The 22204-nt window shown below is 35.6% G+C and overlaps 1 protein-coding gene across 5 annotated transcripts in view; it reads right to left on the bottom strand.

Moving 5' to 3' along the window:
* The window catches only part of QTMAN (queuosine-tRNA mannosyltransferase), a 444567-nt gene that overhangs the window by 14957 nt on the left and 407406 nt on the right, over window positions 1-22204 (bottom strand). For all 5 annotated transcript variants that reach the window (XM_078146835.1, XM_020984733.2, XM_020984731.2 and 2 more), the window contains one exon: window positions 16882-16991. In XM_078146835.1, the coding sequence (XP_078002961.1) occupies window positions 16882-16991 (110 nt within the window). The remainder of the gene's footprint in view (window positions 1-16881; window positions 16992-22204) is intronic.

The following is a 22204-nucleotide window of genomic DNA, read 5'->3' on the forward strand; positions in this document are numbered from 1 at the left end:
TCTAGACCTTTCTAGCTCTGTTCCATACTCACAAGGCATTATTTACTTGTTTTTTAAGTTATCTTCTTGGATCTTGTAAATTGGTCTGTGGACATTACTGGCCTCCCATCTGTCATTATTCAGTAACTTACTCATCACGTGTAAGGTATGTAATAGTGCGGATTTCTTTCGTGTTCATGTTAGACTAGATGGTTACTGGGGTCTCCTCTCAAAATTCTGTGACTTTCTTATTCTCTATAATCTTTCTGATCATGGTTTAAAACAGCATCTCTCAAAATATCCTTTCAAAGACACTACTTTTTCCTCGAGTAAATAAAATATTTCAACATGAGGTTTTTTTTTTTCTTTCAAGCCTTCACTGGGGTAAAATATATCCATTCATTTTGCCTTGAAGGTTGGATTGAACGTTCTAAGATTGCAATAGAAAAATATACATATTTAATTATGCCTCCTTTGCTAATTCGACCTGATCTTTGCCTTCTTAATAACATAGTTTTCTTATTTCTTATCTTGTATGAAAATGCTAGTGAAGAGACACAAAGGCCAAAGGATTTAGATGTAGCTGGTACTCATCTTAAGGGTTTAGTTAAGTATCCACTGAATGTCCAGGATTGTGCTTGTGTCTGGGTATACAAAAAAAGGAAAAGTGCCTGTTTTCAAGGAGTTTATATTTTACTGGGGGCAAAAAACAAACAAAACCCCACTTTATAAACATAGAAATTTTTTTTTTGTTTTATTTCTTGGTTTAGTCATGATTTCATGCAAAATAAATGCCAGTCTTTGGGGGAATTTTTTTGGGGGTAGGGAGAATATTGTCCAACTAACTGGAGAAGGGTTAAGGGAGGATGAAAGGCTTATGCTTGAAGGGAGCTAGGCTTCAATTCTGAAAGGCTGGGACAAGGTGGCAAATGATTTTAATCACAGAAGACAGCCTGTACAAAGATATAGGGATTGGATGCTCTTTATCAGAACACCAAATGAGCAGGTTTAATATCACCTATACCAAGCCCCTCATTTTACAAATTGAATCCCAGGAGTTAAATAACTCATCCAAGGTCATAAGACAGTAGAGCCAGGTTTCTAAACTCATGTTCTGATTCCAACATGTCATTCAGTTTTACACATACATACATGCATAGAACATACATACATATACGTATATCAGTTGCAGTGCAACTGATAATTTTTTTTTTAATACACAAAACTTTCTTAGAGGAACTTGCAGAGCACGCACTAGATAAAATTAAAAGCAGACTGGTCTTCTGAACCCTCTTCACTGCTTCCTTTAGCATACCCATACCTTCTCTCTTGGGAACTCTCTTTCCCCAGGCTATGACCTTGTAACCTACTCCCAAAGGGGTTTACTCTCAGTTAAGTGTCAACCTGAGACAGTAGCTGGTATCTCTCAGAGGGATATTTGTATTCAAATAGAAGAACTTTGAAGACTGACAAAACTTAATGACTCAAAGGAATCAATCTTTAATGACAGAATTTTTGCCACTATGACCCATCAGATTATATCACACAAATATAAGTATAATTTGATCATTTCATTCCTAAGGCTAGCCCTTGACATCACAGAACTGCTAAATCATAAAGCCTACAAATGACTTAAGGACAAATGGTAAAAAGGAGAGCATCTTCAAAGAAAACTTAGGTTGGTTATTACAAGTGGAATTCTCACAACAAATAAGCACAGTCAAGTTAAAGAAATTTCCACACTGGCCATGTCTAAAAATATGTTTCATTGTTATGTTTCCTTTTTTCCTTTTAATAAATAATTTTAGGAAATAAATTGTTCAGCTGTAAGGAGGGGTTAGGAAAGAGTGGAAGGGAGAGAAAATAAAGGCTTGCTAATTAGGAAAAATTATAAAATTAAAATTTAAAATTGAAGTTGAATTCTTCATATTCCTTCTGCTGAAATAGTTTTATAGAGCTATTATTTAGACTAAATTTTCTGATTAAAATTATCCCCACAAAGAATCACAGACTTCAGAGCTGGAAGGGACTTTACAGTTACTTAGCACAATCTTCTCATTTTACAGATGAGGAAACTGAGGCCCAGGGAATTTAAGTGACCTGTTCAAGGTCAGTAAGTGCCAAGGGCAGGATCTGAATCTAAATCCTCCTGACTCTAAAATCTAGTCTTCTAATTACATTTAATAAATAAGATAAATTGCTGAAAAGTTCCTTTTGGTAGAGAGTTGAATTAAGTTAATATTTTTTTGCCCTTCCAAAATGTGAGAGCAGTAGAGAAGGCAATCTTGCATTGAAACCATGCTTATTATGGAGCAGCACTATTGAGTATCATATGTGTGGAGTGTGGATGATAGCAAAATAATGAAACGGCTTCTGAATAGCAAGTTAACAGGGTTAGTGTAAGCAGAGCAGGCCTCTGAAAAGCTATAGACTCAAATGCAAATAGAAGCATTTCAGAATTTCTGTAGAATATTGAGGAACAAGTAGACAGGGCTATAACAATCACAACTGACATTTATATAGTCTTTTGCAAAGTACTTTACATTCAGAATTGCAGTAGCTCAAAAAAACCCATAAGATGTTTAAATGTAGAGATATGTTCATTCCAAGTGTTCATATGGACTATTTGTGTCTGACCCATGATAGAGTCTTCCAAGTCATACTGGTCTGATCCACACTGTATTTTGACCTCAACCACCACCAATTTTACATACATTATTTCATTTGAACCTCAGAACCACTCCGTAAGGTATTAGTATCACCATTTTGTATATGAGGGAACTAAAGCTAAGAGAGTGAATTAATGAGAGAAATGGGTGAATACTGTTTTTGTAGTCAGAAGACCTGGGTTTAAAATCCCTACTCTGATGCTTACTACCCATATGTGTTACTGCCTTTAGGATAAAATGTAAATTTCTGTTTGGTTTTCAAAGCCCTTCACAATAGGCCTTAACTTACCTTTCCATTCTCACGGTATATTACTGTCTCACACACATAATCTGTGATCCAGCCAAAGTGGCCATATCTTTCTTTTACATGTGACACCCCATCTCTTATCTCTGCATTTGCCACTGGTCATGCACATCTCATGTTCCCTCCTCAACTCCTCCTCAGAGAAATCCTCTCTTCTAAATGAAGCCGATCTTCCCAGCTGTTAGCTCCCCCCCCCAAACTGCCTCGTATTTGCTTGCATTTATTCTTTTTATAGTTATTTTGAACATACTTATATATGCATTTGATATCTCTCTTTAGAAAAAAAAGATCCTTTAAGTAGGGATTGGTTCCTTCTTTGTATGAGTATGCTTGGTACCTAGCACATGCTTGTTCATTGATGGTGTGACTTCAGATGAACCCCTTAATATCTCTGGATCTCAGTTTCCTCATCTATAACATGAAGGAGTTTGACTGAATACCATTGGAAGTCTCTTCCAATTGTACCTAGATCTCATTATATTTATGATTTGGGTCTCATGCTTGTAAATAGGCAGTTTTCCATAGTAGTTAGTCACAAGAGTCACCAAAAAAAATGACAAAGGAATCTGGAATTTGCTTTAAAAGCAAGTATTAACTAGAAAGGACATCTGAAGAAGGCTATTATCTGCCTCCAGAGAAAGAAATGATAGGCAGAAGTATGTACAGAATACTTTTATATGTATAGGCGTGTGTGTATATATATATGTATATATATATATATGTATATATATATATGTGTATACACACAAATATATGTGCATGTGTATATACACATACACACACCTATTTGTGTTCAATGGTAGCCATCTTTGGGGGGGAGGGAAGAAAAAAAGACATTTACATGATAATTTTGTTGTATATTTGAAAGGAATAGCAAGCTGTGCATAGTAGACTTGCAATTTCATATGCAATCACCCTTTTGATTGTACTATGTTGTGGAAATGCTTGTTATATCCCATAAACTAAAAATAAATTTTTTTATAAAAGCAAGTGTGGAGGGACAAGGTGAATTCTGTTGAGACCTGCAGATAACATTTCTGTCAATACCATGTAGCACCAGTATATATAAACAATGTAATGCAGTCTTCATCCTAGATGGGAGAGGGCAAGGGCTGGAGGGACCCATTTCTCTTCTTCTCACTGCAAGGGACAATGGAAGAAGACCATTAAGTTCTTTTCCCCCTCTTCCATCTCCTTCCACAAATGTAACACCAGATATGCAGGCATCAGAGCTATTTTGTTGGGAGGAAATGGTTAGAGTGAAAACTTAAGGGATGAGCTTTATTCTTCAAAGCTGAGTCTTCAATAAGTATTTACAAAGTCTGTTTTCTATAATTCTAGGAGGTCTTTTGCCACCTGTCTAAGTGTAGTCTAGTTCAGGGAGAACATGCTGTTTTACAAGGAGAACACTAACCAAAGTGGAATTGCTGGCCGCAGACCAAACTTGGCTTCCTAGAGGAGCAGATTAGATTGAGTCTAGGAATTGGGTGTTTTTTTGAACATGACCTCTGACTTAATTGGTGTAGGACAGTGGTGTCAAACTCAAATAGAAACGAGGGCCAATAAATAGGACATAAACATCCCTGTACTTCATGTTAACTTAAAAAAAACATATTAATGTTATCTAGGTTTTATGGTATTTTTTATTTACTTTGATATATATTTCCCAATTACATTTTAATCTGGTTCCTGCAGTACTTAAGGCCACATGGGGCCTCCAGACAGTGTGTTTGACAACTCTGGTGCAGAGAACAACCCAGGAGGAGATTTCCTTTACCAATGCAAATTAGTACCTGCTATAAGTACTATGCTTATAATTGTAAAGAGTTGTACAGAGCCCTGAGACATTAAAATTATGTGTCCAGAGTCACATAGCTAGCATGTGCCTGAGAGGGTGCTTGAACCCAGGTCTTCCTCCTCTGTCTACATCAGGCTGCCTTGTTTTGTTTTGTTTTGTTTTCACTTTCCTAAACTGGCATTGGTTTGGAGGAAGAGTCATGTCATTTTAGCTACTTAGGGACAGTTTGCTGTCTTTCGACTTTATTGTAATGCAGACCCCTAATTAACAGTTGCATTTTTTATTTTCATAACTGATAACATGAACAGGAAGTAAAAAATTACCCAATATCACTGCTGAAGTTCCTTTAGGAACAGTTTGGATGGCTCTAAGGCAGAGGTATTAACTCAGTCGACTTGATCTGAAATCTAAATTACTTCTTACTTCTTCCACCTACCTTTTCTAATAAACTTTTGAGAAAAGCTATCTAATGTATTCAGTGCTGGATACAGTTTGGTGCAGAAGACATATCTCTATTAGAAAAGAGAGTGGGAAAAACAGAGAGTTGGCAATGGATCTAAAAGCTGTGGAAGAAGACCAACGGAGATCTAATGGGTGCAAAAATACAGGAACTGTTACTAGTGTCAAAAGCTCTAAGGGTAGAAGAATAAGAAAGAATAGGAAGGAAAGAAGAAAGACTATATGAGACCCTTTCTACATAGCGCAGAGGAAGCAGCTTCTTATGTTCCAGAGAATAGTGTCAACATGTGAGAAGTCATTCAATAATAGTCAGAAGAAGAGAAGCACAATGGTGGCTGGTGATGAGGAGTACTGAGGTAGTTATTTGTCTGTTTGACGTTAACAACAGCAAAGTCAAGTTTCTTCCCCGGTCATGAATCTGAATGCGACAATGAGCCTTCTGGGACTTGATAACGACAACTCATTTTGGCAGATGCATCTGGAGAGAAATGATATTACCAGAAGGAAACATTGTAAGATCCCATACAAAAGACTGAAGACTTTAGGAACATAGGTGGTACTCATTACTACTGATGAAGGTAGCAGATAAAGTTGAGAAAGGCAAATTTAGGAAGCAGACATCTAGCTCAGATAGCATCCAAAAACAGTATTTTGACTTCTGGGTTTAGATTTCTTAAAATACAATAGTGATAGGATTATGGCATGAGATGAAGTACACATAAAAATATAGACACACACACATGTGTGTATGCATGTGTGTGTATATGTATATTTTGGGGGGGGGCATGGAATCTTGAAAACCTATTCAAGAAGACTTTAAACTGAAATGGAAAAGGAAAGGAGAAATCTGCCCACACATAGATCCAACAAATCTCTTTCCAGAGAAGTATGTCAATAAACATTTGTATCTATGTATACACATATATGTATATATCCATATATATCCATATGTATATATGTATATACTTACATATACACATGGGTATATATATATGGGCACATATGCCCATATATGTATGTGAGAGTGCATATATAGATAGATAGATAGATAGATATAGATAGATAGATATAGATATAGATATATTTAAAATTTTAGTGCTGTGAGGTCAAATTTGTCTCCATTCTGGTTTGCTATTTACTATCTATACTTGTGCATATATGGTTAATAAATAGTGCACACATATGCACAAGTATGGATAATAACTAGTGAATCAGAGACACTAATGAAAGGAGGCAAACTGACCTCAGGGGTAAAACTAAAATTTAGTGGGATGGTACTCTTCACTGAAATGTCTTTATTTTGTACATATCTTTTGACCCAGTAATTCTACCACCAGGTTTATACCCCAGAAAGATGAAAGAAAGAAGAAAAGGACTCATATATACAAAAATATTACTAGCATCTCTTCTTGTAGTAGCAAAGAATTGGAAACAGAAGGAACATTCATCAACTGGATAATGGTTGAACAAGTATGGTATATGCACGTGATGTGATACATTCTAGGTTTGTTTCCATTGCTTTGCAGAAGCTGTCTCCTCTCCCCCGCTTCCCTCAACTCCCCCTGTCTAGAATGCACTCCTTCCACACTACTGCTCTGAGAATATCTAGCTTTCTTGGGGGGTCATTCCTCATCCTGCTAGTACCTTCAGTTCACAATTAACTTGTATTTACTTTGTGTATATTTGTGTTTACTTCTAAGTGTCCAAATGTTTCCCTCCTAGAAATGTAAGTTCTTTGAGGGTAGGGACTATCTCTTTCACTTTTGTCTCTATATCCCTGGTACTTAGCAAATAATAAGTACTTAATAAATGCTTGTTGACTGAATGATTAATATATCTGAGACATTGTATGGAAAATGAGGTGAGGCCAGTTAATAAAGACCATGGAGGTCCTCCAAGAGAAGCTGGAAAGCCACTCGCTGAGGATGTCATAGAAAGATTTGCTAACTACTCCACCACAGTCTCTCAGATTTTGTGATGACCAGGGTAAGGGAACTAGTACGCATTAGGAACTTTAAAAATATGCAGCAAAAAAGAATAAATAGGTTCTGTTCTTGCCCTCAGGATCAAAAAAAAAAAAGAGAGAGAAAATGGAAGACCAACTTTACCTTCCCTTTTAAAATCAAATTCACTATGCTAGATCCAGAGCAGAGAGAGATACAAACAAGCTCCCAGCCTTCAAGAAGCTTAATGTCTAATAATAATAATAATAATAATAATAACAACAACAACAACAATAATAATAATGATGATGACGTTAGTAAAAACAAAACAGTTATCACTGTATAGCAAGGGGGCACAGTGGATAGAGTACTGGGTCTGGAGTTAGAAAGACTGGAGTTCAAATCCAGCCTCAGACATTTACTAGCTATGTGATCTTGGGCACTTAGCCTCTATGGCCTCAGTTCCCTCATCTGTAAAATAGGGATAATAATTGCACCTACCTCCCAGGTTTGTTGTTGTGAGGCTCAAATGAGATAATATTTGTAAAGCACTTAGCACAGTGCCTGACACATAGTAAGTACTTAATAAATGCTACTTATTATTATTATTATTATTATTATTATTATTATTTTGTTTTACAAAGCACTTTACAAATATTATCTTATTTTGTTCTCACAACAACCCTGGGAGGGAGTGCTATTATTATTGCCATTTAACAAATAAGGCAGACAGAGGATAAGTGACTAGTCCAGGACAACACAACTAATAAATGTCTGGGGCAGGATTCAAACTCAGGGCTTCCTGAATTCAAGTCTAGGGTTCTCTCCAGTGTACCACCTAGCTGTCTAGTAAATGGATAGGAAACAATATAAATCTAATTCAAGTTAAAAATTATTAAGACAGGAAAAATAGTGTCAGGAGATAATGGGACTGGGAGATGATGTAGAGACTTTGAGTAGGAAGAGGGTATCACTAATACTCAATGAAAAAATGTAGGTCTAAAAGAAGACAGATTCTAAACATACTGTCATAGTAAAATTGGCCGGGTCTGATAATTGAGTAAATATGCTGGATAGGACAGAAGGAAGAATCAAAGTTAACTATAAGATTTGAGTCTGAATGAATGACAATTGTGGAATCAGCAACCAAAATAAATTATGAGTAGGGTAAGGTTTTGGGGAGAAGATTACTTACATTTTATACAAACCAATTTTGATATTTTGGTTCTATATCCAAGTAGAGATGTTCAGTAAGCAGTTGGAAATATTGTGACTAGCATTCTGGAGAGAAAATGAGGCCAGAGATATAGAGTTAGGAATTATCTGCATAGAAGTAATAGCTAAAGCCATATGGATGGATAAGGTCACTAAGGGTGAAAACACAGCATAGAGAATGAAAAGGGTTATTGGTGAGGATGTCCGTACTGAAGGGCACAGGGGAGTTAGAGGAACTGGAACAACTAGACCAAGAAGAGTAGTAGGAGAACTTGGAGAGAGTGGTGACCTCATTAAAAATCTAAGCAAGATTCTGAAATTTTCATATGATTATCCGCTTGAACAGTGCTAGGTCTATAACAGGTGTTTAGTAAATGCTTATTGTTGAGTGATTAAGCTCTCAAAATAAAAGAGATGGGAGAATTTACAAAACTCTTTATCAATAAAGGATCCATAATTGGTCTCTCTATTTCAAATAAATAAGATGTGATAATGGATGGAATGCTCAATTCTTATTTTGCCTCTTTTTTTTTTCTATGCCAAGGAGAAAGACCTATGGATTGGAAAAGACAATAAAAACAGATGTTAGAAATCTAACACTACAAATAAGAATGGAAATAGTAAGACAGCCCCAATCTGCCCTAAAGATTTCACATCATCATGCCTAGATGAAATACATCCAAAGACACTGGGGGAAAAAAGTGGTAGGTATTATCAGATTGTCAAAGTTGACAACAAAAGAAAGTGACAAATGTTGGAAGGGCTGTGGGAAAAAAGGCACATTTAATGTACTGTTGGCGGAGCTGTGAACTGGTCTAGCCATTCTAGAAAGCATTTTGGAACTATGCCTCACAAATGACTAAACTGTGTATACCCTTTGGTCCCCAGATACTGCTACTAGGCCTATATCCTAAAAAACATCCAAAAAAAGAGGGAAAAGATCCATGTGTACAAAAAGTTTTTACTGTGGCTTTTTTTTGTAGTGGCAAAGAACTAGAAACTAAGGGAATTCCCATCAGTTTGGGAATGGTTGAACAAATTACAGTATCTGAATTTAATACTATATTGCTGTAGGAAATGATAAAAGGGATGATTTGAGAGGAACATGGAAAGACTCATATGAGCTAATATAGAGCAAAATGAGCAAAACCAGAAGAACAATTTATACAATAACAACATTGCTAACAACTGTGAAAGACACAAGAACTCTGACCAATGATCAACTTACAGTTCTGGAGAACTGATAATAAAGCATGTTATCTGCCTCCTGCCCGAGAAGTGAGGGGCTAAATATACAGAATGAGGCATATATTTTAGAAGTGGCCAATTAAGTGGATTTGATTTTCTTGACTATGTGTATTTGCTCTAATTTCTTTTTCTTTCTTTTTTCCTTTCTTCAAGGGGGGGAGGTAGTAATAGTAAGGAGAGAAAATAGCTTTGTTAATTAAAGAAATAAAATTTAATTTTTAAAGCTGTCAGATAGTGATTTCTGTCCATGATCTTTGAAAGACTGTAAAGAGTGGAAAAGGTTTATAGAAAGGTCAGTATATATTTTCTTTAAAAGAGAAGAGAATGAATTCTGTAAACTACAGGACAGTGAATCTTATCTAACTCTGGCAAAATTCTAAAATGCATCATTAAAGACAAGGTGAATGAATAGCTAGAAAAGGAAGCAGGGTGGTTTCATTAAAATCAGATTATGCCGAACTTTATACATTTTCTTTTTCTTTTTTCCTGGGTAACTACTTTGGTAAATAAGGAAAATATAGTACCTAGATTTTAGCAAAGCACTGACAGAGTCTTTCATGCTATTATTGTAGAAACAATGGGAGTGAAGTGGGCTAGACAGGAAGATGGATTCAGAAAGGGTTGAAGGGTCAGACCCCAAAAGTATTTATCCACAGTTTCATGTCAACTTGGAAGAAGGCCTCTAGTGAGGAGAGCATCCCAGATATCTATGCTTGTCTCTGTCAGTCAATTACTTGGATAAAAATAAAGCAGCATTCTTATTAAGATATCAGACAACCCAAAGCTGGGGAGGGATAACTAACATAGTAGATGACATAAAGATTAAAAAATGTACTCTGAGAAAATATTGGGATGAACCTAAAAAAAATCAAAAGTAGCAGAAATTTTTTTTAAAAGTACACAGGTTTAAAAATCATTGTCATATGTACAAGTTGGCCAGATAGATGTTTATCTGAAAAACACCTGAAGGTTAATAGATATGCTCAATGTGAATTATCCTTATAATATCCAAGCAAAGGCAGCATTGCAAGATGTACAGTTACATAGAAGACAACAAACAAATGAAAACATGTAAACGATCTGTCAGGTTTTAAAGCGAACACTTTTAAGTGATAGTGAAGCTACCACACTTAGACCCTACTATAAAGTTTTTTATGTACTGTATAAGGGAGGAGAAACAACACTAAAGAAAATAAGGATGCAAAGAGAAGCTGGATTGGACCAAGTAGAAGCAGATGAAATTTGGAATAAAGACACAGTTTTGAAAGTACTTACAGATGAATTATCAAGGTAACTTAAAAAAAGGCTGTCAAAGTCTGAGAAAAAAAAATTTAGATTTTATTGTTACAAAAACAGTGACCAAGAAAATATTGGTAACCATTGAATAAGTGCGTAACTTCCAATTTTTATGTGAAGAGCCTACATCAACAAAATCCTCGAAAAGAGTATGAAAAGAGAGTAAGCTAGGTCTTTGCAAATAGTATTCTACAATTCCATGGTACAACATATTTTTACAGTTGCACAACTGACCAAAAGACATAGAAAATGTAAGAGCTCAATGTTTACTGCTTGTTGATTATAAAAAAGCATTCAATTTAATGGAGCAAAATGTTGCTTTCAAGGCTCTTCTCCAATGAGGTGTCTTATCCATAAATCAAATGATGCAAGATTCTCTGAGAAATGTACCAACAGGGAAACCTTCTCCAATTGCTGCTTGATCATTACAATCAAGTGTGGCATAAAACAGAAAGATGTATATTCACCATCATATTTGAATTTGTCTAGCACACAGTCAAACAGTAGAGGGATCCTCTACAGAAGGTGAAATCCTCCAATTCTTTCTATTTGAAGATGTCACTTTGTGTGCTTTAAATACATCAAATCCTGGAACACTATAGAATGTACTAGTTAAGACGTATAATTGCCCAAAAGAATAAAGTCTAACTATGCACACAGGAAAAACCAAGTGGGTGAAGAATGCCTATGTCCAGATTATGATAGCTAGTAGAATGGAAAACTCATAAAAAAAGATCCATTAGTACATCTATCTTGGGCAGCAATTCAGATGGACAATGAACTGAATCTAAAGTGGGCCTGAAGAGACAGGGCTGTTTTTGAGAAGCTGTGCAATGCTTTAAATGACCCCAATTTTCTACCCCAAAACGACAGTAATGCTGTATATCTATAGATAATGAAGGAGAAACTTTAGGGCAGCATTTTAGTTTACTTGCTTAAATCTTTTTTAAAAATTCAACCAATAATATGCAGTGGGATCTTATCTTCTTTGTCACTTTTAGGCAATTGTGACTGTAAAGACGTGGTCTGCTGCAGATTATTATTTGTGAAAACCTGGCAATTCCCTTTTATACCCCTTGAATAGTATGTAGATTATTCTCACAAAATTTTTATAAAGATGGGAAAGTAGGTATATAGGTCAGTAGTTATTGCTATTCTTTCAATTACCTTTTTTTTTTCCAGTAATAATAAGGTCCAAGATTTTTTTTCCCCAAAGCCTTTGGTGTCCTTCCCTCTTTTATATACCTTGAGAATTGTTCCCTCAAGACCCTCAAAATTGTGTTGCCTCCAGCATGAACTTCCTCTGAGTATACCTGGTCTATTTTAGTGGTTCTTCCCATCTTGTTTCCTTTAATGCCATTTCTAATTCACTGTGCCAGCACATCAGGGATTGCAGTGTTAAGAATCCAAATGTGGTGGCTCCCTTCATTTTGATGGAAGAAGGGATTTTTTTTCAGAGATTTTGGTAGGTCTTTCCCATATTTCATCTATCTGTGGTCCTCATTCAATTTAATCCCTAAATGCTCTTAAGATGAATTCATTTAACTGGGTCTTTCACAAAATTTTCTGTACACTTGTTTTTACCTTCACCGCTTCACGTTTTATGAGGCAACTCTGCTCATAATCTTCCACTGCTCTCTTCTATAATATTTTCAAATGAGTTAATGTTTTAAACCTTTGGCTGTCATAGCTCTGTGTTTGGCAAGGAGCATGGGATGTGCTGACTGATGGCAGTTTTGAAGTTCTTTTGGTCTCCTCTTTTTGGTGACTGATTTATAACAACTTCTCTAGGAAATGCAACTCTGTGTCGATGTCTGTTCTTTTACCCATTTCCCATTTTTAAGGGTCAATAACAAACTATTCAAGTGATAAAATGTCTTCAGACTCTTATAAATCTTCCTCTAACCATGGCTCTTTAAACCACATGGCTAGCTGGACTGATGGTGAATCCTATCACAAAGAGATTGTCTCGAAGACCTGGGGTATAAGGCTGGGGAAAAAGTTGTAAAGAGTTATAAAACAGCTGTTTCAGAGCTTACAAAAGGAGAAGATATAATTATGACAGCAATGATCACTTATGTGATAGTAAATAGAAGCCAGCAGTTGCCCAAATACTGTTCTTAACCTAAAACTAAATATGCACCAGAATGCTTTCTTTCTGTAGAAGTATTAGCTCAAGTTTTTATTTTCTCAACAACTTTTCATGACATTAATTGCCCTGAGAGCTGCATTCCTTCTGCTATAATGTCTGAAATATGGAAAGAACTCTAAAAGCTAAGATTTTGGCTGCTCAAGGAAAAGGATATTTTGTTCAAAATGACCATTTGTGGGAAATTCTTAGGAATACACATTCCATTGATTTCAGATCTTAAGCATTTGCTGTTGTTTTTAAGGGAAAAAAATAAGCATTTCAGTTCATGGTTAAGGGCCACTAAAGTGACCTTGTCATGGGAAACAGTGAAAACTAAAATACTTGCATTGAGGGTGCTGCAGACTCTGTATTTCAAACACAAAACTGAAGTTTGATGGATATTTTATATGGCAGAAAGACTGCAGGAAAAGGTAAAGTACTACCAAGAATAAATCTTTTTAGCTCCCTACGCATATATGTACATTCAGTAACACCACCACAGAGGCACCTCTGAATATAAAGGTGTTGGCTTGTGTAAACTTCTGACACTAACTAGACTTATGTTGGCAGAAGAATAATACATTTCATTTTCACAAAGACCAAGATGACGGGGAAGAAGGGATTGGATGGGTCCTCTGGAAATTCTTTAAGGTATTACTGGCTTCTAACTACACTTCTATGAGACTTGCCTATTTTCCATTTAGAAACTACAAAAGGTATCCAGGCTGGCAGTGCTCACTGGCTGCCTACTATAATTAAACAATTATAAAATCACTTAACCTCTGTCTTTCTCAGATTTTATTTTACCTGTAAAATGGGGATAATAATAGTACCTACCTCCCAGGGTTGTTGTAAGGTTAAAATGAGACAATATTTGTAAAGTGCTATATAAAAGTGATGATGATAATTTCATAGTTCGAAATAAAGATATGGCAAGGGGGAATATTTTCTTTGATGCAGAGGGTGGTGGGAGGGTGTGAGGTGAAGGTGCTGTATTCTGGGGAACTGAAAGTTAAGAAGAGGAATGAACTATGACTGGGTTAATATAATTGAATTGGGATCATTTAATTTTTTTTAAAGGGTAGGAAAATGTATTAAAAAAAGCCAGACCTTACATTTGTCTTCAGTTCTCCTATTTTATGAAATTCCTCATTTTCTATCTATTTGCACTTGTCCTCTACAGGCTTGTAATAAAAACTATGCTTCTGGCCTAGAAAAAGAAAATTAAACCTAGGGATGGGGGTGAGGTGGGAAACCCTCTTATTTGGGGAATGCAGGAGAAATTTTTGTTCTACGAAATTTTAGACTGTGACTTTGGGTAAGTCACTTACCCTCTGAGATTTACTCATATAAAGTAACAAGGCTGGAGTTTTATACCTATGACTATAAACTACCATCAGTAACTTAAAGCATGTTTTGTAAAAGCCTTTTAGGAGAAAGCTTCTATAGAAACCACATTACCCTATTTTCATGCTATGAGAACTTGGAAACCACAAATTATACAGAAAAATTTAAGAAATAATATGGCTTTTAAAAGTATGAAGCAACCCTAACATATCAATTGTTGGGAATCATGGTACAGGCCCTAAACATAACTCAGAGGTAAGCTTCCTATTCTTAAGACCTCTGTGTCCACCCCTGAAAAAAAAGACTATTCAAAAAAGGGGAAGAAGATGCTAAAACAACAGTATTAGTAATACTAATGATAACAATGACATATTTATGTGACATTTTAATGTTTACAAAGCACATCCCTCACAGGTAGGTAGTGCAAATGCTAGTATCCCCTTTTTACAAATTAACTTTGTTTATGTTGCAGTATTATTACCTATGTGACCTTGGGCATGTCACTTCATTTCTTTGTGCCTCAGTTTCCACAACTACAAAATGAGGGAATTGGACTATATGGCCCCAGAGGTCCCTTTTAGCTCTCGATACATGATCTATGTTATAATCAAATCTAGAAAATCCAAATCTAATTAGAGCATCAGCAAACACATAACTACAACCCAGGACCTGAAGTGGCCTGACCTTTTTAATTTAGGCACTTGACATTTTTTCCTGTTTTTGTAAGGGTTTTTTTTTTAATCCCTCTGCAAAAACAGCATTGTCATCTGTCCATATTTAGACTTGTAACAGTTGTAGGAAAGAAAAAACATGGTTGTCTTAATACAACTTCTTGTCATACTATATGCAGAGTAAAAATGACTTTAGTTTGGCTGGTCTCAAAATAATAAAAATGTAATCAGGTTTTAAATATGCTAATGCTTTGATACTTAATGGATCCATATGATTGATACAAATCCTCCCTCCCACAATGCTGATCACAATCAGTCCGTTACTTTCTCACTCAATACAATTCCTCCCATAAATCCTCCACAGAAGATCTACCAAAACATGCTAAATGTTTTCTCTAAAAGACTTCAGTCTTTCAATATTTTATGGTCACTGATTTTGTCTTGGGCTTATCCATCTGTTTTTACCTCACTACATGACTAGCTCAGTTCCTTTTTTGACTCTCTCTCTAATGGCATCTTCTATGTCTACTTCTTTTACACATCATGTTTGATAATATTATAGCCTACTTACACGCAATATCACCATCACTACTGTCATCAGATACACATAAATATTTATATATACACATACACATATCTATCTATCTATTTATCTATCCACATATTTAATTATTCCAACAACTCTACATGGTAAAAGACTCAGCTATTATTATCTCCATTTTATAGATGAAGAAACTGATGTAAAGAGATACTGACTTGCCCTTTGTGATGCTGCTAGCATCCTTCACTGTTCTATGCATTACTCTCAGCTTTAGTTCTTCAGATTTTGATGTTCCATAATTATCTTTCTTTACTTGAGCAATTCCTTCTGTTTAGAATGTCCTTACTCCTCATCTCTGCCTACTGAATTACTACTTTAATTCTAATGCCACTGTGCTGATGCATCTAGTCAGTAACAACCTTTTTCTCCCTAAGACTTCACACAATGCTTTGTTGGTACTTCTCTAAAGCCTTGACTGTGTATTATTTTAATCACATCCCTCTACTAGGCGATAAACTCTATGAGGGCAGGGATCATGTCTTATCTAATTTTGTGTCTCCCTTAAGAACTAGCACAATGCTCTGTACACATCAATTGCTTGATAAATGTTTCCTGAATTGAATTAATATTGGATAATAATATAAAAATTAGAACATATAGACTAGTGCTTATGAAAGATCAAACACTTTACAAATATGGAGGCAAACTGAAGATGGTGGCACTGAAAGTGTCCAGTTACTTTAATGGTCTAAATAACTTCTCTAATGCTACCATTAGCTCCTATTGAGTGCATTTTTAAGATCAGGAAAAAAAAAAGCACAGTGAGTAGTGCCAGCTGTGAGAGGGACTGTTGTCCACTCCAAATTACAAAGAAATGGTAAAATCTTTTCACACAGGCCACTAAACAGATGGTAAGACATTTCAGTCATTATGGATGGGGGCAGAATTCAAACCAGCAACCCAGAGGTGAAAGGTTCTAATATCCAATCACAAATTCCCAATTCCCATAACTACTAAGATGCCTAGAGCTATGTATTTTATTTACAACAAGGATGTATTGTAAAAAATATATTTAATAATATAGATAACTTCATGTTTCCAAGTTAAATCAAGGAATGCTTACTTAAGTGTTCTTTTAATTGAACCAGGCTTTAATTTTACTGCATAATCTTTTGTTCATCATGATTACCCTGACAAAAAGAATCAATAAAAATTAATACTCAAATTGAAGAGCATATGACATGTATAGAAATAGAAATCAGAGGATTCAAAAGACATACCTGGGACATCCGTAAAGGTTTCTCCAAGAACGGACACGTGGAAACTTAAGCCTCTCTCCTGAAGTCTCAGGAGTGACCTAAAAAAACTTTCTGGATCTTTATCATGTTCCCTAGAAACAAATATATAGAATGTAGTGTTATCTTAGTATACACATGTTAGGAAAAAAGTATTTTATTCACTACAGCATCAATTCTTATAGTAGTCTATTTTTGGTAATAGAAGCTTCTGACATTAGAACCTGAGTTTATCCCTCTGACCTCTAACCTTACATTATACCATCAGTCAGGTTTGGTTTTTGGTTGTTGTTTTTTTAAACCTCTATACAGCTATCACTCATGATCAAAACCTAGTGATATTACATTTTTAAGGATTTTTCTTGCTTTTTCTTTTGCAGACAAATTTCTCACCCTTTCAAATTCTAAAGGCCAAATTACAGAAAGCTAAATATGTCTTCCATTTCCCTGAATGGATACTCAGACTAGGCAGAGATAAAAAAAAATGACCATTTTAGACATCATCATCATTTCTATACCGGTCATGGGAATAGACAAAAGATGTTTTTTTATCTTCCTGATCCTTAATTCTCCTCTGTGGAAGCAACACAATTAAGTACATTTTTGGAAAGAAAGAACAAAAAGTACCAAAGTGTAATTCTGTAAATAGGTATTTTAGTTATAGAAGGCATCTGATTCCCTAGTGCACTGGATGAGGCAAAAATAAATTGAAAGTTTCTTCCACCTCCTACCCCATCCTGGCCTTGGGCTTTTAAGTTGTTAATTGGAGGGTCCTAAATACTTAAAAAAAAAACCCAAACCTTTAAAGTCTGCATATACTTATAAACTCTGCAAAACCTTAGATCAAACCATTTGAATACAAATAATTCCTTCCTTTAGCCATCTCAAAAACACTGTAAATGTTTTTTAAAAAACGTTAGCTGCTTGTCTGTCTTCATGTAATGACAGAATGAGAGGTTAAAGGACACACAAATGAGTAAAAGTTTCTCTAATTCAGTAAATCAAATTAAAATGGAATGAGTTATTTTCTACATTCCAAGGTGTGAATATTACAGTATTTCTTGTGTTTAATTACACTGTTTTACATTATCTTATTTCAGACAGATGTGGACCAGATGTCTTTAAAATATTTGTTTTTCAATTTATTTGGAATTTTCTACTCTCCTTATTGTATAATAAAATAGTGGTTCTATTGCCAATGGCATTTCTCCTTCCCATGCTAATGATGGAGAACAAATCTGCAAGTTGATCAAATCACTTTGAGATATGAAAATTGTGTCATTCAGGAAATCTTCAGAAAAATGACATCTGCAACCCTAAATGTGTTAATTTATAATTTAGTCAATATTTTTGGTGTCATGAATTAAAACAAATGCATCTACTAATTAACATCTGAAATCATATTTATAATCCTCTGGGATTATGAGGTCTTATGGAATCATATTATTTTAACCAGTAACTCCTTAAGGTAGAATCATATCCATTGCTCTATAAGAAGAACCAGGTTTGTTTTAATCTCAAACAATAATGAAGAATGCAGTAGCAGAAATACCATCACTCTTTAAGACAATATTCACTTGGGTGGTTTTTTGGGGATGCTTCTCATAAATACTGTCATATTAAACATGAACAATGACTTAGAGGACTCAGAAAGCATATGGGATACAGAGTTCAGTGATATGAATCAAATAATTACTGCATTATTTAATTTAATTTTAAATCGATCTTTTACTGAACCTATGATTTCATTGGTATGGTCTGTGTGAGGAACTCTACCAATGCAGATAGGGGCCAACTTATAGAGACTTACAGAGTTGCTTGAGGACATTAAGAAGTTAAGGGACTTTCCCGGACAGCCACATTGACCACATCTGTTACTTATAACAATACATTTTTCTTTCTTATGAGGCATACAGAAGGCTGTGGAAACAATGCTGGGATCTGGAGTGAGGCAAGACTTGGACTCTAATCTCACTTATGCATTAAAAAGCTTCATGACCATGGGCAAGTTCATAGGATGGCAGCTTTGGAGACAGAAGGAAATTTAATTATTTTCTCTCTCAGCCTTTGTTTCCCTAGCTATAAAATGGGAAGAATAATATTTGTAGGCCCAGTCTCACAAGGTTGTTGTGATATGCAAGTGAGAAAATGTGTAAGTGCTTTGCTATATAAATGTCTTTTGTTGTAATTATAATTTTAAAATGCTCATGTTTACAGGGTACTGCTCTGGATGCTGGAGAAAATACAAAGTTTATAATGTAATGTCTGTGCCAGAACTTAAAATATCCAAGAGGTACAAGTCATGAACTAAAATGCACAATATTACAGGCTAAGTGCACTAGAGTGATTCAAGAATCAATATATCTGACAACAGGAAGGAACAAGGAAGGCTCTGAAGTGGAACAGGCATTTGAAGTGGGTGGCAGTAAGGACACTCTAGGCAAGAGAAACAGTGTAAGCAAAGATATAGATGCAAGAAAGCAGATGATGTATTTGACACACAGAGAGCTGTTCAGCTGGGGTGGAATGCAGAGTACGCTGTGGGGGAGTAATGTGACATAAGGCTGGAAAAGTAGGGTGGTGCCAGATTGTGGAGGGTCTGAAATACTAAGCAGAGAAATATTAAATTTACTCAATAGGCAAAGGGAGCCAGTGAAGATTTTTGAGGAAGGGAATGACATGAACTGATAGATGCACTAGACAAAATATTCTGGAAGTGGTATGAAGAATGGAATAAAAGGGAATAAAAGTGAAAGAGCAGTACCTGTTACTAGACTACTATAAATTTCAAGCAGAGGCTGTACTAAGAAAGTGAAAGGAAATTGGAGGCGGAAGGAGAGAAGTTATGATAACTTATTTGAAGATGAATGGGAAGAATTAAGAAAACATACACCCAATTTTCTACCACAGGAGATTGTTATTGGTTGTGCCACTGACAAATACCATAGTAGAAAGAACAGGCATGAAGAAGATCGTAAGCCTAGTTTTGGATGTGTTGAATGCCAGCATGACATTTAGGTAGAGATGTTCAATAGGCAGGTAGAGACACAAATCTATTCAGAAAATACAGATTTGCTAAATATATGTATGTGTGTATGTACACACACACACACACACACACACACATACACACATGGTAGTTGAAATTTTAGGAGGAAATGAGGTTGTCAGATTGTAGAGAGAGAAAAACAGATGGTGAAGACCATGTCTCTGAACACATTTCGGCACAGAGTATGGGCTGGCTGTGTTGTACAACCTGAGGAGAGCTGAAACACCTTAAGTAACCATCACCACCCTCCACAGATATGGTTCTATGCCCTGTACAGACCTGTGCCCCTGAGGAATAACCACACTGCAGGGTTTGAAAGAGGATTAGGTGTTAGTGAAAGATGAGAAAGGCTGGGATAAGAACCAAGAGAGGATAGGAGTGGTCAATAGTGTAAAAAAATATACAGTGGTCAAGAAGGATTTGGTGATGAGGTTGCACCTGGTGACCTTTGAGAGAAAAATTTTAGTAAGTTAGTAAGGGAGAAAGCCTAATTACAAGAGGTTGAGGAAGTGGTAGAATTGAGTATAGACAACTTTTCCAAGAAGGTTAGTAATCATGGGGAAGAAAAGAGACACTAGTTGGATTGGAGTGAAAGTAGAGAAGGTGAATGGATGATGACAGTGGTCCATGGCTAATGACTGGAAGGATGTGAATAATGGAAGGGAAAGGGGAGAAGAGGTTTAGCATCATATAGTATGGGAGAAAACAAATAAACAACAGATTTGGAATTGAGTACCTTGGTTCAAATAGTGCCTACGGTTACCTTGGGTAGTCGTTTCATCTTTATGTACTTTAGTTTCCTCATCTATAAAGTAACAGTAGTACTGACCACCTGGAATAATCTCTCCCCTACTCACTTTTTTTGTTGCCTACTGCCTCTTTGATTTTTAGTTCACTTAATCCAGGTAGTATTCCCTAAGAAATCCCACCTGATTCTGAAGCATGCCTCTATTTAACAATCCTTCATTACTTAAAAATATTCTTCCATTACTTATTAATTCATTATGTGGATTGTCTGTTGTTTTTTTTTTTTTACTATTTTTCTACATATTTTCATATGTCTTTTCTCCTTAAGAAGGTAAACTCCTTAAAGATAGGCACAATTTCTAATTCTAGAACAGGACTTCTCAACCTTTTTGGTGTCATGGATGCCTTCAGCAGCCTGATGAAGTCTATGGAACTCATCTCAGAATAATATTTTTAAATACATAAAATAAAATATACAGGATTACAAAGGAAGCCGATTATATTGAAATACTGTTATAAAAAAAAATCCCATGGACTCGAGGGTAAGAATATCTGTCCCAGAGAACAGTACAATGTTCTACATATAGGAAATAATCAACAATAAAGGTCACATGGTCTTGTCTGTATACATTGACAGCCATATTTTAAAACCTGCATCACAGAGAATCCCATTTAATAGACATAAAAATATTTTTATTATTATACACATAAAAGTGAATGTAACATGGCCTGGAATTAATAGATTTTTTTTTTTGCTAAAATTCCCTTTTCATACTTTTCTTCCCAGTTCCTTCTCAAAGAAAGAATTCTTGTTTTAGTTAGAGAGCAGAACTAGTTCTGATGGATGCTCCGGAAAGGCAGGCTTAGACTCCACGTACAGAAGAGTTCTTTACAGTCATGCAAAAATTGAATGTGTCATTTCATGAAATAGATAGTTCCTGCCACTGGAAGTATTCAGCACAAAAATGAGAGATGCCAGTCTGATGTGGTGGGGATTCTTTCCTAGGATAGGAGTTTCTACTAGATTACTTCTAATGTCCTTTTCAATATATCCTTCTGTGAAACAAATTTTAATATCTTATCTTCTAACTAGTATTTAGTTGTGAGCATTATAATAATAATCATTAACATTTCTGTAGAAAACATTATGTGCTACACCCTGTGCTAAGCATTGTACAGTTGTTATTTCATCCAATCCTCACAACAGTCCTGTAAGGTAAATGCTATTATTATCCCCATTTTATAGCTGAGGAAACAGGCAAACAGAGGTTAAGGGTTAATTGTCCAGGGTTACACAATTAGCAAGTATCTGAGGTTGGATTTGAACTCATGTCTTCCTGATCTAGATCTGTTGCTCTATCCACTGCACCACCTAGCTACCCCTGGGCATGTCCAGTAGTGAGAAGGAACTCAATCAGATTGAAAGGGATTTTAATCCAATAAATCTAACACAACTGAATCCAAAAAATATTTATTAAGCACCTATTATGTCCAACTCACTCAGAAAAGAAA

The sequence above is a fragment of the Phascolarctos cinereus genome, unplaced genomic scaffold (genome assembly GCF_003287225.1).
Source record: "Phascolarctos cinereus isolate Bilbo 61053 unplaced genomic scaffold, phaCin_HiC Scaffold_726;HRSCAF=1367, whole genome shotgun sequence".
Classification (NCBI taxonomy): Eukaryota; Metazoa; Chordata; class Mammalia; order Diprotodontia; family Phascolarctidae; genus Phascolarctos; species Phascolarctos cinereus.